Raw genomic sequence first — 11,786 nt, 5'->3', positions numbered from 1 at the left:
AAAGTAAATTGCCCCCCCCCCCCTCCCCCCCCCCGTATTAACCTATCAAAATCTGACATTTTAACGTGAAGTATACTAAATTTAAACAATTTCTCAGCTCAAATTAATATCTAAACGAGGTTGAATGCATTCTTCGCAGTGCTATAAAATTACATTCGGTACTCTAAAAAAAAATGACTGCAGTAAATGATTTTCGATTTAATCTGATTTTTGCATATTGTAATCAAAAACAGATTCGATTTGACCCATCATACAACTTTCCTAACGATAAATACTCTAACTGTTACAGTACTAGTGTAAGATAATACATGTACATGGACACTGGACACGTCTGATATTGTTATTCTGTTCTGAAACTTTTCACAATGAAAATATGATGTCAGCATATGGCACCTGTCTACAAGAAAACTACACAAACAATATTCATGAAGAAACATTTTGAATTATATGACTTGTACAATCTCTAGATATCGATTCTCTCGCTTTGGTCGGTCCGCACAGTGAAAATGTTTACGGGTTAACAAGTAATAAGAACAAATTTATATACTGTTTTACAACAAACTTGACGTTGTATAAAAGATTGATGTTTGGTGATTAACGCCACTTTTCGCAATATTGACTATATTGTGGTGGCTACTTTCTATTGGTGGGGGAATATAGAGTGCCCGGATGCAAACCCCGACTTTCGGCAGGACAATTGGCAATCCTAGTCGATTAAGATTATAGTCAAACGTACCTGCTACATGCGGGGTTCGAACTCATAAACTCAGTGTTGAACAAAAACTCACCATAGATACAGTAGATTAACTACATAGACCACTCGACCACCGAAAACCCAAGAATTGCATCAGTTTCAGGTTCTTAGTATTATTGTTTATTGATTCAAAAATATATTTAAATATTATAAACACATATTAGGTAGTTGACTTTATTTACAGTATATGTCGACTGTGGAGACCTAGTAGACAAAAAGGCTGTCATTGAATACGAGTATACTGTTGGTTACGCTGAGGCTTCATACCAGTGCAAACGACCTCTACCGGGCCAAATTGGAAAAGAAACCTTTTATTGTTTGATGTCAGGTTATTGGAGTGGACCAAGCATTCAATGTGGTCGTAAGTACTGTAAATGTCCTTTTCAATACTTCAATAAAATCAGTAAAGTATAAGATACTGTTAGAAACATGGATCGCTCACTTGGACTCTGAAGTGCAAGAAATTTGAGAGTCTATCATAGGTCATTTGAAATAATGTTAACAATTCCGAGATAAAATGTGTTCAGACTTTAAACATATATTTTAAAATGCGTCCTCAAATGAAGTCAATGATAATCACATTGTAAGATCAAAATAAGCATCGGATATAATTCAAGTGCAATCTTAAATCAAAACCAAAATATCCAACAACATTTAATTTCACTTGATACAATTATGTTAATTTTAATTAAATTAAGCTTATCAGACCAATTAAATGCGTCTTAGAAGTCCTGTTAAACAATTAACATGTTTAATATAGGATAGTTTCATGTTATAATTATCTATAAACTTGTGGTATTCCATTTTGTTGCTTAAATTTCACGATGAAAGTTCATTAAATTTGATGATTTCTTCATTTTTTTTATTTTTCTTTGAAAGCTTTGCAACAATTGTTTTCCTATTGAAACTGACAATTTTCAAATATACGGAAAATCTTACAAATATATGAAATATATAATGAATTTATTATTCAAATTAGCACAAAATGGGTACCTACCCTACAAAACGAGATAAACCTTACTTATATTACCGTTTAAATTTTTTTAAACAAGATTAAATATTTATGATAGGATATTTAACCTAATTGCTTTGATGGTATAGAAACAATAAAATATATTCAAGTATGTTCTCTCCTCTTGTTTTTGAATTTTTGCCAGATATTCGGAATCCTCTGGTTTTATCCATGTAGTACATTTAAAAATTTTGCCCATTAATCCCTACTTTTCTTTCCATAATTTGATAACATATAGTTTAAAATGTCATCTTTGAAAATCTTACAGAATCCTTATTATTTGTGCATCGTTTTTTTAAAGAAAACAGGTGCAAATGTTAAGTGTATGAAAAATCTTGAGAGAATTATTTCCCGCCAAATTTTCAATGGCTTATATCTCGAAAACAAGCACACGGACCCTTCTTTTTTTCTGCTTTTTTAGCTTCTTCATTTATATACTATCAATTTATAACAGTCTTATAAAAAGCTTGTTATTTTGAAACAGAGTAGTTAACCTCCTTAAATAGGGATCAGGAGAAAACTGTATAGCCTATTTCAGATATTTTAAGTACATAGTTGTAAGTGAATTCTAGGTTAACTTGAAAGGATTTTCACACGCATCGTTTCATCATTGAATTGAATGCTTATGCATTTACTTGTTCCTAATGTGCCTTAAGCCTGAACATATTTGTATTTGCAGTCTATTGTTACCAGCCACCTATGTTGCGTCCAGAACAGGAAGTCATCTACAAATACTACGGCACTACCATATATGCTAATTACAAATGTACCTCTTATCCTGATGCTGTATCAACGCATTCCTGTGCAGTTTCTAGATGTACTGCTCCAGATACGTGGGCAGAAGCGTCGTTATCCTGTTCGGGTAATATGACTTTTTATTTATCACCAAATCTAAGAGCATACATATATATCTATGAACCCTAATTCTACACAAAATTTATCAATTAAATACTGCATAGAGATAAGAGATATGCATAGAGAATGTCACGAGAAGCCGTATACATTATTTTTGTGTAAGTGGTCGAAAATTTGTTATTCGGAGAGGGAAAGGGTAAGAGGGTAGGGTGATTTGTTTGCGGATAATTAACTTTTCATTTTCAACTGGTCCGCATACTTATTTTTTCTGAGGAATATGTTTTCACTTTTGTACACACCTGTATCCGACAATTTGCATTGCAGACTACTTGTTTTCAACCTGTCTTGTGCAAGGTTCTTTATTTTCAGCTCTGGTCAGGCCAGGATATTTCTAAAAATCCATCCATCGAAAATCATATTATCGTCCCTCAATTATCAGACTATTGTGTACTTCTAATAAGCTATGCGCATTAGACACATTAACTAGTCAATCTATGATAGACGACCGTAAAGTATATTTTACGGCTTCCATCTGTAATGGACGACCATAAAATTTATCATTTACGCCGTAAATCAATTATTGTCTATTGATGAGGTTCCCGTGTTCCATGATATTTTTCTCTCGTTTACAGTAACAATCACACACTTTGGGTTAATTTGTTCCAAATTACCATATTTGTGTTTTTTGTATATGACCACCATTGAAGTAAAGTTCATGTGACACTTACCTAGAAGTCTCAACTAACTTGGTTCACTTAAAAGTGTATCCTTATAAAATTTGCTCGTTTCATGTATTTGAAGGTTTTCTTTTACAATGCTGTTGAGATGTAGCGTGGAAAATAATGTTGTAATTAGTTTATGCATGATGGTTATTCAAATGTGTTTGCGGTAGGTGATCACAAACGACGATGCATTTTATACTGTATAGCTTTAGTGGCTCTGACAATACTGTCATTCATGAAATTGTAATTTAACAATATTTCAGTTGTTCTACATGTCTTGAAACCAGTTCTGACCAGTTTGATGAATTTAATCATTTTTCATTATTAAATATAAACATGATAAATATATATATATTTTTTTCACGATCTGATAGTTAGTTAAAGCGTTCATTGAAACGAAAAGCTTTGTGTATCATGTATCTGTCTGAAATATACATATAATGGATATTTTAAAATGACATGAAGAGTCTCTTCAATAATGAAAATTCTGTTAAAACATGTCCTCTCGTGAACCTTTTTCTTCGATACTTTACAGTCTCTATAAAAGGGGAACTACCCACATTTAAATCGTACACAAGCACTTCTATGTTTAATTGACAGAATATTTAAAACAAAATCAGCACTAAAATCATTTTCAAACAATTTGTAAGTCTTCAATTTACTTCCATCTGGATAAGCAGCAACTCTTTTTCACCAATCTGACTTAAACTCATTAAACACATCTTCCCCCATTCCTTTAATACTATTTTTGTTCAATACATTGAACTCAATTTGCTCATTATTATATATATTTTAACATCTCTACAACTTAAAAGCACTAAGACTTTAATCTAGCATTAAACTTTCGTATGGACCAGTTACAAATTTTGAAATCTATTCTATGTCGGTCCATTATGGATCATCACCTTGCCCAATTTCTTAAAAGAGGGACGAAAGATACCAGAGGGACAGTCACACTCATAGATCGAAAACAAACTGACAACTCCATGGCCAAAAATAAAAAGACAAACAGACAAATACTAGTACAGATGACACAACATAGAAAACTAAAGACTAAGCAACACGAACCCCACCAAAAACTGGGGGTGATCTCAGGTGCTCCGGAAGGGTATTACTAAGCAGATCCTGCTCCTCATGTGGCACCCGTCGTGTTGCTTATGTTATTACAAATCCGGTAAATACATGTAGTCTAATTCGGTCGACACCTGTCCATTGTTTAATGCATGGTGGTTTCCAGTCCATGACACCAGCTATGGCATTTTTTGGCGTGTATTGGCCAGCTCAATTCAAAAATCTCTTGGCGTTGTTTTAGACTACATTTATAGGTCCCTGGTTCCAAAAGTGCATGCACCATATAATTGACCAACCATATTATCGCACAGTATTGATAAAAAAACACTGTGCTGGAAACCTTCATGAGTTTTCCCTTTAGAATTAACAATTCTCATGCTCTACTGACTTATTTTGCTACTGTTTAGCCACTAACTGATAATCCAAACGTTCGGTCAACAGTAAGCCTAAATATTGATATTTTTTTACACATTCTATAAAATAATCACTTACCGCAAAATTAGAATAAATTTGAACAACAGATGGGTTTCTGAAATGCAGGATATTTGATTTACCATTAGTAATTGTCAGCTCATTATTGAGACACCATGTACTAAGCACATCCAGCATTTAATGTAAATCTTCTCCATTTTCTGGCAGTAAATATCATCATCAGCACACACACACACATATATATATATATACAAGTCTAAATTGAAAACAACGTTCAAACCTATGATTGCGTTGGATAAAAACCGCAATTTTTATACGTGTGCATGTAAAACAAATTTCTTGTTAGAGGGGTCTAAATACAACACAAACAACATTTTCCAAAAGACCAAAATAGTGAAAAAGTATATTTTAACAAAACGCATTTGACTAACAGGTCGAACAACGGATGTTCTTAAACCCTGCTGACTGCCATTGGCGATTGCCAAATAAATTGACCACCAGTACAAAATGGGTCTTAATATTAATTTAATACCAAACAGAAAACAATAAACTTGCGGAAAAGATGGTATACCGCAAACATGAGGTGCAAAAATTTGTACACCATATCCGGATTTCGACAATTTATGTCTCTTCAGTGATGTTAGGAATCGAAACGGTATTTGGAAGGCCATATAATTTACCTCAATTTAGGATAGACTCTTGAATTTTGAAAGAGTCAAAATAGGATGAACGGATCATATAAACCCGAAGGCAAATATAATACAAGCCCAAACGAGAAAATATAAACAAGTCTAAATTGAAAACAACGTTCAAACCTATGATTGCGTTGGATAAAAACCGCAATTTTTATACGTGTGCATGCAAAACAAATTTCTTGGTAGAGGGGTCTAAATACAGCACAAACAACATTTTCCAAAAGACCAAATGAGTGAAAAGGTATATTTTAACAAAACGCATTTGACTAGCAGGTCGAACAACTGATGTTCTTAAACCCTGCTGACTGCCATTGGAGATTGCCAAATAAACGGATCACAAGATGTAACAAAACAGATCTTATTATTAAATTATTACCAAATAGAAAACAATAAACTTGCGGAAAAGATGGTATACCGCAAACATGAGGTGCAAAAATTTGTACACCATATCCGGATTTCGACAATTTATGTCTCTTCAGTGATGTTAGGAATCGAAACGGTATTTGGAAGGCCATATAATTTACCTCAATTTAGGATAGACTCTTGAATTTTGAAAGAGTCAAAATAGGATGAACGGATCATATAAACCCGAAGGCAAATATAATACAAGCACAAACGAAAAAATATAAACAAGTCTAAATTGAAAACAACGTTCAAACCTATGATTGCGTTGGATAAAAACCGCAATTTTTATACGTGTGCATGCAAAACAAATTTCTTGGTAGAGGGGTCTAATATATATATATATATATATATATATATATATATATATATATATATATATATATATAACAATACAGCTATGTTTTGTTTGTCTTTGCTAATACAAATATCAAAAGCAATATTATCATTTATCAAATCATTTATATATCTATCAAACATTATAGATGATAAAACACAACCTTGTTTTAACCAAGAATATGCATTAAACCATTCATGACTGCTCATCATTATTTATCTCCCTGTGGGCAAACCATTTGATTTATCTTTAATTTGAAATGCTACATGTACCAGTGTACAATTCATCTTCTATGCAAATAGAACTAGAGTTATTCCCCTGTAGGATAAATTATCTCTAGAATATGATGAACATATTGGTTTTGGGGTAAAACTTCCCTCATTTAACATATTTGGTACATTTATAGAACTGAAAAAATTTCATTAGAAATAAAAGAAACATGTTTTGCATAGCTTGGTTTGGATAATGTCAACACGTGCCATTTTACTATTTTTGCATTTTTTACAACTTTATGAACCTAATTAATAGTATATCCACCAAAAACACCGGTTATCAAAACCATACTTTAACAATTGCTGTATTGTCTGTTGTCTTTAATTCAAACTACTATCGTGAATATACTATTGATTGTCGAATGGAACGCATATAATAATAACAACTACCCTGACCATCAGGTAATAGAATACTTTTTCTGAAATAATTCATATCGACTGTATGCCAAAACAAATATTTTCAATTGTCAAACAGCGTTTTTACCGAAAGTTAAATCCTTTGGTTAGGAATACTTCAATAAAATGGCTGACACTTACACACGACAAATACATCTGCTGACGTGATTTAATAAAATGAGATGTTAAGTATACGTCATTGCGACTGCATACCAACGAAAAACACAACAAAAAGACATCTTAAGGGAAAAATACAGTATTAAATTATAGAAATGTGCCTATAAATTACACCAAACTCTAAATTGGTCTTAAAACTGTGAATGAAATTGAAAGAAAAAGTTAAAAGAATAGCCATGAAATCGTAATTGGTCATCTTCTTTTTGTTTGATATTATTCTCTAATGTTTACCTTCCTTGATATTGTTGAATTTATTTTAGAACTTGACACCATTCTGGTTATGTGTTCGAATTTGTCTTAACCTCCATGCATTTTGGATTTGTCAGCTCTTCATCGTTTGCGTAAGACTATCATGCAGTTTGGTCTCAAGTATCAATTAACAGACCTTTATTGTCGAAAGTCGCATCTTGTGCAAGTAAAGTTGTACCGTTGATGTCATTTGTCCTTCATATTTAGTAGATGATATACAATATCTTTATATTCAAGACATAAATTACAAACGGACATTGCCACATTTCACAAATCCGCGTTAACTATTATAAGTTATATGGTTCGCTACTGACCCCCTACGGATCCATAGAGGGTTAGTAAAATCCATAGGGGGTGAGGCCGGAGGCCGAATCTCCTATGGATTTTATTCACCCTCTATGGTCCGTAGGGGGTCAGTAGTTAACCGTATAACGAATTTATCGCACGCGATACTTTTTCTGCAGCGTTTTGTAGAAAAATAAACAATGAAATACAAAAACATCAATAGATGACGTCACTATTAACAGTAGACGTGACGTCATGAACCCACTATGGAATTTACTAACCCCCTACGGATCCATAGGGGGTCACCACGTGACGGCGTTTAACCAATCACAACGTGATAATTTACCCGCGGTGCGATAATAGATATGAGCAGCACATTCTGAACAAACTGTGTCGACACTGACTGTCAAAATTTGCATCTCATGCTAAATAAAGTGTGTCGACATTGACTGTCAAAATTCGCATCACATGCTGAACAAACTGTGTCGACATTGACTGTTAAAATTCGCATCTCATGCTAAACAAAGTGTGTAATAATAATAATAATAATAATAATAATAATATCTTTATTTAGAGAGAGTAACTCATTTGGATTACACCAATTTTCAATAAGGATCTCTTAATACAATAATAATTACATTAAAAATAAACAATACATATTCAATAATAATGATAAATAAAATTGTAATACAATTTAAATACAATAAACAATTATTATATATGGCATTACAGTACAAATATCATGGTAATGTTAAAAGTACATAGATTTGTAGTTATGTTTAAATTCTAATACTGTGTTTGATTTTTTAATTGAATCAGGAAGAGCATTCCATACTTTTGGTCCATTTTTCGAGAAACTAGACTTATACAACTCTGTATTTGGTTTTGGAATTATAAAATTATCTGAGGACGAAAATCTCGTATTGTACTTTTGGTTAGCAGAAACTGATACAATAAGACTGGACATATATTCTGGAGCTAAGCCATGTTTTGCCTTATACATTAGTAATGATTTATGATAATGTATTCTTTGTGTAATCGGCACAATGTTACATTCGTGAAATAATTCGCTTGAAGGTTTGGTGTAATCATGTTCGTCTAAAATTATTCTTGCTGCCCTCTTTTGCAGTTTTAGTAAACTATCTAATAGAAAGTTATTACAGTTTCCCCATATTGAACAACAATAATCTAAGTGAGGTAAAACGTAAGCGTTATAGAACATTTGTCTAGCTTTGTGATTTAAATATTTCTTTATCCTTTTAAGTAAAGCTAAAGAAGAGTTAACCCTTTTTATGATATAAAAAATAAATATAAAAAATAAAGTGTGTCGACATTTACTGTCAAAATTTGCATCTCATACTGAACAAACTGTGTCGACATTGACTGTCAAAATTCGTATCTCATGCTGAACAAACTGTGTTGACATTGACTGTCAAAATTTGCATCTCATGCTGAACAAACTGTGTCGACACTGACTGTCAAAATTCGCATTTCATGCTGAACAAACTGTGTTGACATTGACTGTCCTAATTCGCATCTCATGCTGAACAAACTGTGTCGACATTGACTGTCAAAATTCGCATCACATGCTGAACAAACTGTGTCGACATTGACTGTCAAAATTCGTATCTCATGCTGAAGAAACTATGTCGACATTGACCGTCAAAATTCGCATCTCATAATGAACAAACTGTGTTGACATTGATTGTCAAAATTTGCATCTCATGCTGTTAAATTCATACCAGATAGCCGTCAGGCATAGTTGATCTTAGACGGATGTTGTCTATCAATTTAGGTCCCTTTAAGTCATATAGCTCCGCATGATTCCAAGTACGCAATTTGATAAAAGCTTTGTCTTTTTTATTTTATTTCGAGTGTTCACGTTAGAGGTAAACAAATTTTTCGAACGCATTAAATATACAAATATTATCTTAATTTTTTCACAAGGTTAAATCTGATTGTAGAATTAGGGATATAGTAAAACTGTATATTATTCAAAACACTAGATGTAAGAGGAATTTTCTTATATCACTTGAAAAATTAAATATGGTAGAATGACTGCAAAAAATACGTTTATTGTATTGACATCTAAAAACAACTGAAAAAAAAGCTTTTTAATTCACATTTTCTTACATATGTACGATTTTAGCTTGACACGTTGTTTCCACACGTGTCTATTGATGAAAACTTTAATATGCTAACATCTCTGGTGTCTAATAAGTTGTAGTGTTAGGTTGCTGTCTTATTGACATACATTTCAGATCACTTTTAATTCTTATTCTACAGTATAGAATTCGACTGCAAAACCTTCAAAATCAAAATAAGTTGATACAACCAAGGAACTCGTTCTTATATAAAGCAAACTGAACTCAAGTAAATAAACCTTTAAGTAGTAATGTAGAAGTGATGTGATATTCAATTTACTATTCATACTTTCTATTAATTCCAGCTCAAGATTGTATGATTAGACCTGGACAATACTACGGAAAAGTAGGCTGCACCGCCACTGGACGTACATGTCAAAAATGGAATTCTAATTGGCCACACCGTCCATCTTTTTGGCCTGCAGATACAAATAATAACTATTGCTGTACGCTTCCCGATGAGGCTACACCCTGGTGTTATACTATGGACCCGGGGGTTAGATGGGAATATTGTTATGTACCAATGTGCTAGAAACAGACTTCGTCTTAAATGTCGTATTTCAACTTTAATATTACCATGAAACTACAATATACATGATCCTGATCAATGCAAAATACGATATATCTATCTGAAATGATAAACTTTCTGACTGATAAAAGCAAGGTTTACGTGAAAAACAAACAATGTTGGCATTTTTGAAAGCTAACAACTTTTATTAAGGTTTGACAGGTTTTGTATAACCAAACTTGTTATGATTACAAATTGGATAATATTTGCCGAGTATTTCTTTTTATATTGTTTGTGAAAAAAAAACCTTTTTGAGAGAGAGAGAGAGAGAGAGAGAGAGAGAGAGAGAGTTATGTATCAAAGAAATAAAATAAAAGATTTTAGTACAACGCATTTTGAAAATTGTTATAACCCCCGCTGATTAAAGCTTAAGGTAAAGGTATACAGTGCTCATACTGTCTCTTCATTTGTTCGTTTGGTTGTGTGTTCGTCAGTTGTCCTCCTTCCGACATTTTATTTCGATTTATTTCCTGTAAGCAGGTTTGAATGTTGCACCTTATTTTGACTTTTAAAAATGTTTTAGGATGAAAAATTTTAAAGTTTGTTAGACACCGTACGTTTTATCGAAGAAAGTTTATCATGTTGAGGCTGTTTCGTTCTTCTCTTCGTTTGTACATCTGTCCGTTTGCCCTTCCATTCGACTTGTTTACCCATGTCCGCCTGTGAACCGCTTGGAATAATTGTTAAAGTTTAATCAAATAATACTCACATGATGAACTTTTGCAATTTTATTTCATTTCTTTCGAAATGGCTTTTTGATTAAGAAATGTAAGATCTATATATTATAGTGCTCATTTGTATCCAACACTTTAACCCAGGTCAGCATAGGATTCACTTTTTTCACAATGCAAGGCATTTTGCTGACAGAAGTTTAGATGATGTTGATTTTGGAAACGACATCAATTAAGATTACATATTCCAATGGGTAAAATGAAAAAAAAAAAAAAAAACAAATAAAGCAGTGAGCTCATATTAGGAAAACGAACTTTGGAATAAGGACACATTATAAAATCGTGAGGCAACCTAAATTTAAAAGATTTATGTATATCTGCATTATATGTGTATCCTGACAAAAAACCATAGCTGGATTGCACAACCTGAATTTACAATAAACGACGTTTGAATTTTTAGTGTTAATTGAATCATTTGAAATAATCATAAGAGGCTTTATTTGGCATTTTGATTACCAGAATTTTATAATCATATACGAGTATATTGATTAATATTTTAATGGTTTTGATTTTTGAATTGAATGACATAATTTGAGTGTGGAAATGTCAGATGTGATGCTATATGATACATGCGTTATAAACATGACTTTATTGACATACTTAACCGGCAAAGAATAATTTATATACACAGGTTTGTTATAGGTAATAATTTTTAAAAAAAACATAAAAAAACAAACAACAGTT

General features: G+C 32.4%; 1 protein-coding gene across 1 annotated transcript; it reads left to right on the top strand.

Annotated features, from left to right (window-relative positions):
- The first annotated feature begins 944 nt into the window (after window positions 1-944).
- LOC127711937 (plasminogen-like) lies at window positions 945-10,579 on the top strand. The gene is made up of 3 exons (XM_052218094.1): window positions 945-1,115; window positions 2,446-2,628; window positions 10,109-10,579. The coding sequence occupies exons 1-3, from the start codon at window positions 1,076-1,078 to the stop codon at window positions 10,333-10,335; spliced, it is 450 nt and encodes a 149-aa protein (XP_052074054.1). The 5' UTR covers window positions 945-1,075; the 3' UTR covers window positions 10,336-10,579.
- The last annotated feature ends 1,207 nt before the right edge of the window (window positions 10,580-11,786 follow it).

This window comes from Mytilus californianus, unplaced genomic scaffold (genome assembly GCF_021869535.1).
Source record: "Mytilus californianus isolate M0D057914Y unplaced genomic scaffold, xbMytCali1.0.p SCAF_8, whole genome shotgun sequence".
NCBI classification, from domain to species: Eukaryota; Metazoa; Mollusca; class Bivalvia; order Mytilida; family Mytilidae; genus Mytilus; species Mytilus californianus.
Note: the sequence above shows the minus strand (reverse complement) of the source record. Positions and strands in the feature narration are given on the sequence as shown.

Coding starts and splice junctions, on each gene's coding strand:
- LOC127711937 (XM_052218094.1), top strand. CDS start 1,076: ATGTCAGGTTATTGGAGTGGACCAAGCATTCAATGTGGTC. Junction 1,116..2,445: donor ACCAAGCATTCAATGTGGTC/GTAAGTACTGTA, acceptor TTGTATTTGCAG/TCTATTGTTACCAGCCACCT. Junction 2,629..10,108: donor AGCGTCGTTATCCTGTTCGG/GTAATATGACTT, acceptor TATTAATTCCAG/CTCAAGATTGTATGATTAGA.